Source organism: Lathyrus oleraceus, chromosome 6, assembly GCF_024323335.1.
Source record: "Lathyrus oleraceus cultivar Zhongwan6 chromosome 6, CAAS_Psat_ZW6_1.0, whole genome shotgun sequence".
NCBI lineage: Eukaryota > Viridiplantae > Streptophyta > Magnoliopsida > Fabales > Fabaceae > Lathyrus > Lathyrus oleraceus.
The window spans coordinates 233686538-233700474 of record NC_066584.1 but is presented as its reverse complement, the minus strand read 5'-3'; the positions used below and the strand labels follow the sequence as shown (position 1 = coordinate 233700474).

At 38.6% G+C, this 13937-nt stretch overlaps 2 protein-coding genes and 1 pseudogene across 2 annotated transcripts; 1 reads left to right on the top strand and 2 right to left on the bottom strand.

Annotated features, from left to right (window-relative positions):
• LOC127092025 (putative pentatricopeptide repeat-containing protein At4g17915) overlaps positions 1 to 13937 on the top strand; it is a 111270-nt pseudogene that overhangs the window by 59898 nt on the left and 37435 nt on the right.
• On the bottom strand, positions 223 to 771 carry LOC127094931 (uncharacterized). The gene has a single exon (XM_051033688.1). The coding sequence runs from the start codon at positions 769 to 771 to the stop codon at positions 223 to 225; it is 549 nt and encodes a 182-aa protein (XP_050889645.1).
• On the bottom strand, positions 3525 to 4079 carry LOC127094929 (uncharacterized). The gene has a single exon (XM_051033685.1). The coding sequence runs from the start codon at positions 4077 to 4079 to the stop codon at positions 3525 to 3527; it is 555 nt and encodes a 184-aa protein (XP_050889642.1).

Below are 13937 nucleotides of genomic sequence, written 5' to 3'. Positions count from 1 at the left end.
AATTCAAATAATCACCAGAACACATATTTAATTAATTATCACACCAAATAATGATTAATTAAAATAAACGCATAATAAATAAATACGGAAATTAAATCGGGGTGTTACAACTCTCCCCCACTTGAAATATTTTCACCCTCGAAAATTACCTCAAGCAAACAACTCGGGATATGAATCCCTCATCTGACTCGCAAGCTCCCACGTCACATTTCCACCAGCCGGTCATCCCCAAACGACTTTCACCAAAGCGATCTCTTTATCACGAAGTTGTTTCACCTCTCTATCTTCTATCCACATAGGTAATGTCTCCACGGTCAAATTATCTCTAACCTCAACATCATCTAATTGGGCAATATGCGAAGGATCCGCAATGTATCTCCTCAATTGAGGCACGTGAAACACAACATGGAGATTAGAAAGTGACGGCGGCAGCGTAATTCGATAAGCCACATCACCTACTTTCTCGGAAATCTGATACGGACCAATAAAATGCGGCGTCAACTTACGTGACTTCAATGCTCTACCAACACCCGTTATCGGAGTAACTCTTAAAAACACATGATCATCTACCTCAAACTCAAGCGCTTTCCTTCTCTTGTTATGGTAACTCTTCTGACGACTCTGAGAAACCTTCATCTTCTCTCTGATCATTTTAATCTTATCAGTAGTTTGTTGAACTAATTCAGGTCCAACCACAACACTCTCTCCAGATTCGTTCAAACACAAAGGCGCCCTACACCTTCTACCATACAAAGCTTCAAACGGAGCCATATCAATACTCGAATGAAAACTATTGTTGTAGGTAAACTCAATCAAAGGCAAATAACTATCCCAAGCACCTCCCTGTTCCAAAACATAAGCTCTCAAAAGATCCTCAAGCGACTGAATCATCCTCTCAGTCTGAACATCTGTCTGCGGATGATAAGCAGAACTCAAACACAACTTTTTACCTAAAGCACGTTACAAACCTTCCCAAAATCTCAAAGTAAACCTCACATCCCTATATGACACAATGCTAGACGAAATACCATGCAAACTGACAATTTTCTCAATATACTGCTTTGCAAGCCTCTCCATCGGATAATCCATTCTAATCGGAATAAAGTGAGCAGATTTTGTCAACCTGTCCACAATAACCCAAATAGCTTCACAATTACTCGGAGTCCTAGGTAAACCAGAAACAAAATCCATAGAAATACTATCCCATTTCCATTCAGGAATAGATAACAGTTGTAACAAACTAGACGACTTCTGATGCTCAATCTTCGATTTCTGACAAATCAAACACGAATACACAAATTCCACAATCTCTTTCTTCATACCAGGCCACCAAAACAATTTCCTCAAATCTTGATACATCTTAGTAGCACCAGGATGAATGCTCAAACCACTATGATGTCCTTCATCAAGAACCCTTTTCTCAAATCCGAAACATCGGGAACATAAACTCTATCATGACACCTCATGATACAATTCTCATCAATCTGAAAATCACCATCTTTACCTTGATTGATCAATGTCAATCGATCTACCAAAACCAAATCAGATTTCTAACCTTCTCGAATCTCATCCAAAATTCCACTAGTAAGCTTAAACATACCAAGCTTCACTCTAAAAGAAGTCTATTCACAAACCAAACTCATATCTCGAAATTGTTCAAGCAAATCCAATTCTCGCACCATCAACACCGACATATGCAAAGATTTCCTACTCAAAGCGTCGACTACAACATTCGCTTTGCCAGGATGGTAATTCAAACCAAAATCATAATCCTTCAAGAATTCCAACCATCTCCTTTGCCCCATATTCAACTCTTTCTGATCGAACAAATACTTCAAACTCTTGTGATCACTAAATACATTGAATCTCGACCCAAATAAATAATGTCACCAAATCTTCAAAAGAAACACAACAGCAGCTAATTCCAAATCATGAGTCGGATAATTCCTCTCATGCACTTTCCTAGTCAATTGCGTTAACGACAAAGATAACTTAGAAAAGCCTTCAATAAACTTTAGATAATAACTTGCCAAACTAAGAAAACTACGAATCTCAGACATAGATTTCGGCGCTTCCCATTGAGATATAGCCTCAATCTTAGAAGGATCAACCAAAATACCACCACTAGAGATCACATGGGCAAGGAAACTCACTTCCTTCAACCAAAACTCGCTCTTCGAAAGTTTAGCAAACAACTGCTTCTCTTTCAATACAGATAAAACAATCCTCAAATGCTCAACATGATCCTCTTCACTCTTCGAATAGATCAAAATATCATCGATAAACACAACAACAAACTTATCGAGATATTTATGAAAAATCTGATTCATGTACTCCATAAACACACTGAAAGGCATCATTGAATACTCATAGTGTCCATACCTTGTTCTAAAAGTAGTCTTCTGAATATCTTCAGCTTTCACACGGATCTGGTGATACCCAGACCTCAAATCAATCTTTCTAACCACACAAGCACCAACCAACTGATCCATTAAATCATCAATCCTTGGAAGCAGATACTTATTCTTGATAGTAACCTTATTCAGTTGTCTGTAATCTACACACAACCTCATAATACCTTCTTTCTTCTTAACTAACAAGACATGTGCACCCCACGGTGACACACTCTGACAAATAAACCTCTTATCAAGCAAATCCTCTAGTTGACTCTTCAACTCTTTCAACTCAGATGGTGACATCCGATACGGAGCCATTGATATCAGACTAGTACCAGGAATCAAATCAATCGTGAACTCAACTTCATGTTCAGGCAGTAAATCGCTAACCTCATTAGGAAACACTTCAGGAAAATCACGAACAACTGGAAATTCACCCATTGTTCCATTTTCACTAAGCTTCAAACTTGCCACCAACATAAACACTTTAGCGCCATCTCACATAGATTCATTCACTTGTTGAGTAGACAAGAATAAATCACCTTCCTTCTCTGGCTCAAGAAAAAGAACAGCTTTCGCAAAACAATTGATATAGACATGGTTGGCCCTCAACCAGTCCATTCCCAAAATAACATCAAGTTGACTCAATGGAAGACACACTAAATCAACTTCAAAATCTTTATCACAAATATTCAACGGACATTTCAAACAAACATATAAAGTAGTCACTGAACCCATAGCCGGAGTATCAATAACCATGCTTCCACGCATAACAGATAATTCAAGATTCAATCTCTTAGCACAATCCAAAGAAATAAAAGAATGCGTCGCACCGGTATCAATAATAACAATCAAAGGCATATTATTAATAAAGCACGTACCTCGAATCAATCTCTCCTCAACAGAAGTATCAACATCGGACAATGCAAACAATTTCCCTTTGGCTTGCTCCTTCTTCGGCTTGTTACACTTGGTACTAATGTACCCTTGCTCACCACAGTTGTTGCAAGTCACATTCGAACCAACTATGTAATCAAAAGATTTGTGACCTTGCTTGCCACACTTGAAACAAGTCACATCTCCCTTAGGACACTCGGGAGCATGATATCCCTTAACATCACATCTGAATCACTTGACAGGAGTGTGAGATCCTCCCCCACTTGGCTTCTTGCCATTACCCGCTTTCTTCTTACAATCATACGACTTCCCTCGGAATTGCCCTTTTCCTTTCTTATCATGCAAGGACTTGTAATGAGCAACACTCTCACGACTATCCTCATCATAAATCCTACTCTTGTTAACCAACTCAGAAAATCTCGTAATCTGTTGGTAACCCAGTGCCTTCTTGATATCAGGTCTCAAGCCATTCACAAACTTAAGACACTTGGATCTCTCAGTATTAGAAGTATTGTAATGGGGACAAAATTTGATCAACTCCTCAAACTTTGTAGCATACTCAGCTACGATACCATTACCTTGCTTCAACTTAAGGAATTCAATTTCCTCCTTTCCACGAACAGCTTCTGGAAAATACTTCTCCAGAAAAGCATCACGGAAAAGTGCCCAAGTCACTTCAATGTCATCCTTATCAAATCTCTGAATAGTGTTGCGCCACCAATCCTTAACTTCTTTCTCAAGCATATGAGTGCCAAACTGCACCTTCTGTGCATCTGAACAATTCATAACTCGAAATATTTTCTCAATCGCCTTCAACCACTCTTGAGCTTTGTCAGGTTCATGAGCTCCTTCAAAAGTTGGCGGATTGTTTCTCTAGAACTTCCCCAAAACACGAAATTCATCAACATCACGCTCCCGATCACCAGCATTCATTTGTGGAATGGCACCGGCCAACAGGGTCAATGCCTCCGCAAGCGCATCATCATTCCTTCCAGTAACCATCTTCCTTCTACACCAACCAAACAACCACAACAACAAGGATTGTTAAATAAATCGTATCGACGGTGTCATACACACAAATCAGATACAACGGAATCAAAAAAATTCATAACCTGGACGAATGACCGACCGTGCTCTGATATCACTAATGTAACACCCCCTAAACTACTTCTACTCAAATACAACATACAATTGCATAATCGGAGTAAATTAAAGCATGCATACACGAGGGCGTCATATTTACTTCTGCCAGAAACAACACATGCCATGGTCACATACAAGTAACACGAATTATAAATTAAAACCAAATAACCAACATTCTCACACAGCAAAATAACACCTCTCTTCATAAATGGTAAATAGTGATGATTCCCATAAATCATTTACCACAAAATATCATTTTGGGCTCTAAGGCCACTCAACATCAAATCCAACATATCCAAATAACAAGATAAAAGAAAGCACACCAATATCTCTCAATATCAAAACAAATACAAATAATCCCATAAACCCAAGTGTTGCATGACCAGAGCACTATAAACTACCTAGTCAAAACACAACAAGAACTAGCCTTCAAATCTAATTCTTGTGCGAAGCACCACTATCTCTGGTACCTGAGCGATGTCGCGATAGAATATCATTCCAACAGAAGGGTGAGAATTCAAATCATTATAGAAAAACATAATAATATGAAATGTATAACAAACATACATATATTATTAGAATTCGTCACACTTCATACAAACATGCATCATATCATCTTATTAAAGAATCACGTGTTTATTGTAGCGGTGTATTCGTCGCTATATGATCTATTGATTAAATCATAAGCAAGAGATACAATGAAATTTTCGAGTCGCCACCGCACTTTTATTTATCCAAAGGACTGGCTAAAAAGCGAACAAAAGCCTAAGAAGTTTTACACGTAGAAAACTAATAAAAAGATCAGAGAGTCTGGGTAAGGGGTAAATTACGCAATGGGAAGGTGTTAGGCACCCACTACGTCCTAGGTACTCCTAGGGAGCCCTTTTCACACTTGTTGTAAAAGATTGTTATTTGTTATGACATGAGTATTGTGCAAACATGATTGGGATGATGAGAAAAGAATGTACAAGTTTATTGGGTTATTGGGTTTGAACGGATGAACCCGCTGCCTACGTACCTTCCATCAAAGGTAAGGATCAAAACGCCGTAGTTCGGCTAAAAGATTTCCAAAAGTTGGTGGAGTCAGTTTTAAACACAAGCACTGAGGCTTTTCATTATCAATGGGAGAACACTCGACCAAAAACAACATCCACCATGCGAGGATAGCTTCGACGTACTAGAGGGGTTAGCCCTGTTTTCAGTACGGAAGTCTTACTGTCGACTCACTAAGGATAGGCAAGATTTACATCAACCACAATGATAATTGAAACCTATGGCTAATGCATGAAAAGATTAACAATGGACAAAGCCAAAACAAGTGAATGAGTGAAGTTAATTGATTGTGATTATGAAAGTGAAGTCAAAGTATGATTAAGATTGATTCAAGAGAAGTGTTATGAAATGGAGTTTGAAAAAGGTCAAGGACTTGGGTCCAGGTTTTTAGTTTGAAAACATGAAGAGGTTTGCACAACACTTATGTCAAATTTGAAAGATAAAGTGTGAAAAAGTTTAGGACATAATGAATGATGGATGGATGGAAATGGAAAGTAAAACTTCTTAGAAGGTTCACTTCTTGAGATCATATAGCAGATGATTCAAGTGTGTCCTTTGGAATAGCAATGGATAATAATAAACAAACAAAACAAAGAAAAGCGGATACCGGATGCCAATCACTGGTCTTATACCAATCTCCTAAAACAAAACGGGATATCAGAGGCCACTCAATGGTCTTACACTAATCTCCACAGGCAAAGAAATAAAAAGCGGATACCGGATACCAATAGATGGATTTACACCAGTCTCCTAAAACAGAACAGGATATCAGAAGCCACTCAATGGACTTACACTAATCTCCTCAGAAGAAAACAAAAATGAAAAATGGAAATTAACTGCCAATCTGTCTGGACTTAGGTTAACTCCACAGTATGGTCCTAGGAAATCCAATGCCACTTTACAGGGACTTACAATGGATCCTCACATACAAGAACAAAAGCAACAATATGATCACAGGAATGCAAATGCCAACTTACCGGGACTTATAATTGCAACCTCACATAAACAAAGAAAACAAAACATGGATGTTAGATGCCAATCTGTCTGGACTTACTCTAACATACACAGTATGGTCCTAGGAATACAAATGCCAACTTGCAGGGACTTACAGTTGTATCCTCACATACAAGTAAACAAAGGAACATGTGATCATAGGAAAGCAAATGCCAACTTGCTGGGACTTACAGTTGCTTCCTCACATACAATCAAATAAATGCATCAGGCAAAGATAAGATGAGTGGCCAAGGTGATGGTCTTATACTCACTTCCATATCATAGGAGCAATGGCCAAAGAAATGGACTTACAATTGTCCTCAATGGGTAAACAGCAATGATAATGTCACAAAGACAAATGAGATGATTATGCATTGATGGCAATTGATGATGATGAGTGCACAAAGCATGAGAGCAAACATGTGTATATGAAGCAATCAATCAATCAATCAATATCAAACAGCACACTCTATAGCCAAACAAGGGGGTTCACACAAGAGGGTTTGACTATGAAAGTCCACTGTAATGCGTGAATGTCGCTCTTAACCTTGCCATTGAGAGGCTAAGGTGAAGCAGATGAATAGGAGATGAGGGGTGTGCCTCATTGCTTCTATCTCAGATCAGAGAGAGCATCAAATAATAGAAAGTGGGGGAGTTCAGAAAGATGGAACTCTTTCCCCATTATTGACTCGATTAGATCTTGGGTTTTTATCTCAATGCTTCAACCATGTAATGGGAGCAAAGAGAGGACACACTGAATAGTGGGGGATAGATTGCTTATCCCTACCTTCCACCAATTGCCTCAAATGAGGACTTTTCCTGCTTGGGACAATTTTAAACAAACACAGGCATTGCCTCTTAAGGAGGACTTCAGACAGTTTGCCCGGTCAAATAACAGACCGGGTCTCCAAACTACATGAAGAAGAAAGGTTTATACCTCAAAGCAAATGCTAAATAGCAAAGCAAGCAAGTTCAAAGAACTTAAGCAACTAAAGTACCTGAAAAAGTCAAACTTATTAGTAAACAAATCAACAGTTCAAACCAAAAGAAATGGATAAACAACAGTCAACCATAAACAGAGGTGCCAAGGCACAAGGCCAAACTCATATGAGTCACACCTACAAAACAAGGGTTAGCACAATATATAATCCAACTCAATCAAATTTGAATGATCTTTGAGGCATTGGTGCTTAACCTGAAACAATAGCTCAATTGTAAGCTCAAAAGACCACTAGGACTAGCCTAGGGTCAAAGATGAAGGAAAAAAAGCCAAACAGCAAAGAAAAGTCAACCCAATTCATGTTCAAACATTTAAGAAGTAATCTCAATTGGATTCAAACTCAAATCATGCATCAATGTCATTTCATGAACATAAGAGTGCAAAGCATGGCAAGAGAAGCATACAAAAGGTCAACAGCAAGACCTCATTCAAAAGTCAACCCAAACATTCTCAAAAATCATCAAATAAATCACATTCAATCCTAACATCTAGCATGGCAAGCATGTCAAATTTCATGGCATTTGGATGAGAGGAAGGCAGTCAATTAAAATCAAGAAGTCAAACCAAATTCAAGCATGCACAATGAAGGTCAACAAACATGGGTCAACTTCAAAAATTATATCAAATTGAAAACAGAAGAGAAATGAATGAGATTAACACCAATTCAAAGCTCAAGGTGTCTAGTTATCACATATGAAACTTCATGGTCATACAATATGATGTGAGAATTTCACAAAGGAAATGGCAATGTGTAGCACAAAAAGTCAACAATTGACTAGGCAGGGAAGAAAATTCACAATCAAATGGAAAACAGCAAGATTAATTCCAAGAAAATTCATACACAAACTAGACATGTGATAGATGATTCATGCAAAATTTGGGGTCATTTGGAGGCCAGGAGACATGTGAACAAAAATCAAGAAAAGGCACATCATTGGTGTGACACAAATTGTCACACCCTAGTTCAAAAAATCATAACTAGCAAACCACAAATGATAAATGCACAATCTTTATACCAAAATGAAGATGAATGAGTCTAGTTTCATCACAAAAAATTTCAAGCTCAAAGGATGCATCATCATTATTTCACAAAAGAAATGGCAAAAGGTGTCAAATATGCATATTTGTCAAGAAATCTCACACCAATTAAAATCCAATTAACCAAAAAATAATTAAAGTTCATGATTAAATACTAGACCTCTTCATGAACATGATGCAAAAAATGGCATGATTTTTGGATGAAAAATGAAGGAGAAATGAATTGTTGAAGTTTGATGAATAATTGGATAAAACATGAAACACATAGCATGGTATGGAGTCAAACAAAGTCAGCGCATGGCAAAGATGTAAATATGTATTTCATTTAGCAAAACGCACAGTTTTGGGGAAGGAAATGAAATGTTCTGATTGGTCCTCACCAATAGAACAGTAACTCGGCCAATCATTCAAATTTTCTGGGTTTAAGAAAACCCTAGGGTTTTAGCACAGCATTCATGGCATTTCAAGCAAGTTCATCAACATCAAAACAAATTCGAACATCATTACGCAACAGCATAGCATTTGGTGATGTTCATACAGCAACTAGACAACAACATACAACACAGTTCATACGGATTTTCTGGGCAGGGTAGGGTTTGAAAAGCAGCAGCATACATTCATCATCATCATGCAACTCGAATTTTCAAAATGCCCAGCATGACCAAACAAGCACATTAATAGAATCAATATGCAACATACAACATGAATGTGCTATCCATTTTCAATAAATCAACCTAAACAAACCAAATCGATTGAAAACATATTCATACACACAAATGAAAATCCAGATTTCTTGGCCATGACACAACCATTTCAAGCAATTTATAGTTTGTTGGAATCAGCAAGATGTAAACTACCTAAAGCATGGCATCATTTGGAAAAATGTGTGAATCGAAATTTTGCCACAGATGAAGTTCAGTGATGATGCAGTGCTTCCTTGGCCTTCAAAGCTCGAAACAGGTGGCCCTTATGCTTGGAGATGTTGGATGGTGAAGCTCTTTCAGCTCAAGAGTACTTAAACATGCCCAACTCTCGATTTGCCATGGAAGGTATCTTGGAGAAACAGAACAAGAAGGTGGCTGTGCAGATGAGATTTGATGGCTCAAAGGAGCTTACAAAGATGTTTAGATGAGAGAACAATCAAGGTTGTTCAAGGGTTTTTGGTGTTTTGAGCAGAAAATGCAAATATGCAAAATTGCAAGAATGAGAGAATGAGCTTTTCTGCGTGTGGCTGCTGTGTTTCTCTAGTCTCTAGGGTTGCAATCTGGCAGAAAATGAGCTTAAATATCCCTGTTTAAACTTAGTTAATCAAGTGCTAAACCACATTAACTTAAATGAACCATTATGCATATTTGCTAATTTGGAAAGTGTGGAAGTGGAGGTGTGGGTTTGGTCGAAATGGGCCTTGAAACTAGCTGCCAATGGCCAATACTCTTGCTGTTTTCTGTATGCTCATGAAATGCTATGCTGGTTTTACTTATTTCACACCATTTGCAAGAATTGCCAAGTTTGCATTTTGGTCCAAAATGGTGGTAAGATGATATTATGAGCACAAATTTTGACTTGAGACATGTTGCAAATGACATTTAGAAGGAATCCCAATTGGCAAAATGGTGAAAAAATCAATGAATCAAAAAGTCAAAGTTTGGTCAAACTTGGTTTTTAAAGAAATAGGTCAAAAAATGCCATTTTGATTGGCAAGGTTTTGGTGGATGAAATTTATATTTTTGGAAAGAGGAGGAAAAATGTGGTTTGTAGGAAAAAAACCCCACCAAATTTGGCCTTATGGTTCATGAGTTATGGCTCTTTGAAGTTCACAAATTTCTGAAATTGAATTGATCATATCTTGACAACCACACATGGGATTTGAGAGTTCTTGGACTTTTTGAAAATGGGAGAACAAGATCTTCAACTTTCATGTTGGGCAAAAATTCATTTGAAGCTTGTATCATGATGTAAGTTTAAGATCAAGAAGTTTCCATTTTTGGCAGTTGAAATTACAGGTCCACTTTCTATTTTGGGAAATTTTCTATTTGACTTGATTTTCTTCCATGATGAGGTTTGACATGATAGATGAGGCTTGTATGGACATGAATGAGCTCCTTCAGATCAATTCCATCCATCAAATCATTGATTAAATCCACAGTTGACCAAGTTTGACTTTCTGTTGACTTTTCTAGGGTTTTGCATGATTGAACCACTTCTGATGAATTCCAAACCCTAATTCCTTGAGACCTTGTCTTCAAATGATATCCCAAGATATATGAGCTCTTGATTATTGGTCATGGTGCCCAAATTCTGCAAGAATGGCCACCATCCACTGCTTTGACTGACTGTTGACTGTCTTTGACCTAATTGCTGATGATTGCTTCAACTGCAAGCAAAAAGGTTAGACTGACAATATTTTTGTACTTTTTGAATGATAAACATATGAAAAGCAAAGATATACAAATGCAAGGTATGCTTGGTGATCAAGAAACAACTTACAAAGCAACCTACCCACTAGGAGGGAAACTAGGGCATGCAGTGATCCTTGAGGCCATGATATGATATGATATGGGCCATGAGGGATCTTAGGGCCAAAATTGGGGTCTTACAGATGCCCCTATTTAAGGTCATTCTAGCCGGAGAAGTGAAGTTTAGAAATCTTCATCTCGACGCGGTAGAATGGGCTTAAATAACAGTAATGAGACAAATTTTGGTCCCTAAGAGACCTCATGATGCAAATGTATGCATGCAAAAGACACAAATTCTGTGGGGAATATGATTCACACAGAAGAAAAGACGATCCATCGGAGTAGTACACTCACCAGGAACAGAGACTCTAACAAGACTCTATGGGGATAAACAAAAGAAAAGGAAATGTGTGAACAAGACACGACTCCAAACTGGGGAAAAACAAAACTGACACAGCGTGAACAAGACACGACTCTGATTAGAGAAATAACAGAAAACAGACTGGAGAACTCACTGGGGAGTGAAGGACTCACACTGGGGAAAAGAATTCCAAAGGAAAATAAATCCATTGGAGAGACACAAGCTGACTCCTGGGGAGAAGCAACAAAAAGTTCCACTGAGGGAAGCAACAAACAAATGAGATGTTACCGGTATAAGGGTAACAAACTCAGGAAGGAACACCAAGGATACCGGGTTGTAGGTATGTAACAGGTGACCGACCAAAGACGTGAATTGGTGTGTGTTCCAAAACACTCATCATCCTGAAGTGAGCGAAAGCAAACTTGTTTATAGGATGGATATTTGATTCTACAAAGAATACGAATCTTACTCTGAGGGGAAAGCAACAAAGGATTGACCCAAGAGTGAACGAGACATACTATTCATTACCGGCAGACCGTGAATAATATACTCGAAAGGAAAATTATCCTGAACCGGTTACTGGGTTGTTTATAGGATAAGATCCGAAATCGTGAATTGGTTTGTGTTCCAAGACACTCATCATCCGAAAGGAGGGCAAAAAAGCGTGAATTGGTGTGTGTTCCAAAACACTCATCATCCGAAAGAAAGCTAGAACAGCAGACTTGTTTAAAGGATGGACAAAAAAGCGTGAATTGGTGTGTGTTCCAAGACACTCATCATCCGAAAGAAAGCTAGAACAGCAGACTTGTTTAAAGGATGGACAAAAAAGCGTGAATTGGTGTGTGTCCCAAAACACTCATCATCCAAAACGCAAACTGGTTAAAGGATGGGCAAAAAAGCGTGAATTGGTGTGTGTTCCAAGACACTCATCATCCGAAAGAAAGCTAGAACAGCAGACTTGTTTAAAGGATGGCTGAAAAAACGTGAATTGGTGTGTGTTCCAAAACACTCATCACCCTGAAGAAAGCTAGAACAGCAGACTTGTTTAAGGATGGACATTCGATTCCACAAGGAATGCGAATCTTACTCGACTGGGGAAGATCAACAAAGGACTCCAACCAAAGAGCGCATGAGACATATCATTCATAGCCGTCAAAACGTGAATAATATACTCGAAAGGAAAATTATCCTGAACCGGGTTGTAGGTTGTTTATAGGATAAGATCCGAAATCGTGAATTGGTTTGTGTTCCAAGACACTCATCACCCTGAAGAAAGCTAGAACAGCAGACTTGTTTATAGGATGGACATTCGATTCTACAAAGAATACGAATCTTGCTCAGCTGGGGAAAATCAACAAAGGATTCCAACTAACGAGCGCATGAGATATACTATTCATTACCGGCAAACCGTGAATAATATACTCGCATGGAAAATTATCCTTAACCGGGTTGTAGGTTGTTTATAGGATAAAAATCCGAAAAGAAAGGCATCAGGATACCAGAATAGGTATATAGTGATGACCGATCAAAAGGAGCAACAGACATTACCGACAAAAGTGTAAATGAAAGGCGATCTGCTGAGGATAAATTGCAAGCATCCGGCAATTATCCACAGGGATTAGCTGGGGATGCATTGGTATACAACCAATGATCTGGGGAACAAATCACTAGCAAACGGTGAAAGGACCCACTGGGGATAAAATTGCTAGCATACGGCAATTATCCACAAAAGACTTGCTAGGGATATAAGTGCTGATCTGAGCAACTTATCCAAGCAAAGGAAAATCAACATCAAGAACTAGATGAAGATAACCAACAAAATTAGGGTTTACATCTACCGAATACGGGGTAGAAGACCAAAAACTCTGGCTGGAGAATAAAAGGTGTATAACCACAAATTCTGTTAAGAATGCCAGGAGAAATAGGACTTATAACTACCGGTATGAGGGTAGAGGCCCAAAACATTCCGCTGGGGAACAACCCACTGGGAAGCGCAAGATATCTGACAAATAGTCAATTCGGGAATAATCCGAAAAGACAGACTGAATAAAGACACGTCCTAATGAGGATGTAACTCAAATAGGAAAATCCATCCCAATATATGTGTTGGGAGGAAACGGAAGAAACCGTCATCCACGAGGATATATCTCGGTGGGGAACTGCAGAAGGAAAGACAACATTTTCTGCTTATGGGGTTGACTCTATATGGAGAGATTTTATAACACCCGACATCTGCTTGGGGAGATCTGTAAAGAGATCTATATCGCCATAGCAGGAGACACAACAAACAAAAGATATATGGCAAGAAATGCAACATGAATATCTGAATGTTTTTATGAATATGCATGAATATGCGTGATTTATGTTTGATGAATGCTGACACAACAGACAATTCTAACACAAACAGGTTCAGGAACAACGTCCGGTATTATACTTCCAGGGGAGAAAAACCAGCTGGAGAGCCAATCTGCGGAGATCCACACGCCGAAAAGCAAAGATCTGCAGGTACTGCTGAAGAAGCAGAGAATCAGAGATATTAGGAAACAACCCAATCAGGGTACAGAAAGTCGCAACGGGCGAAACGGCCACCAAGACGAATC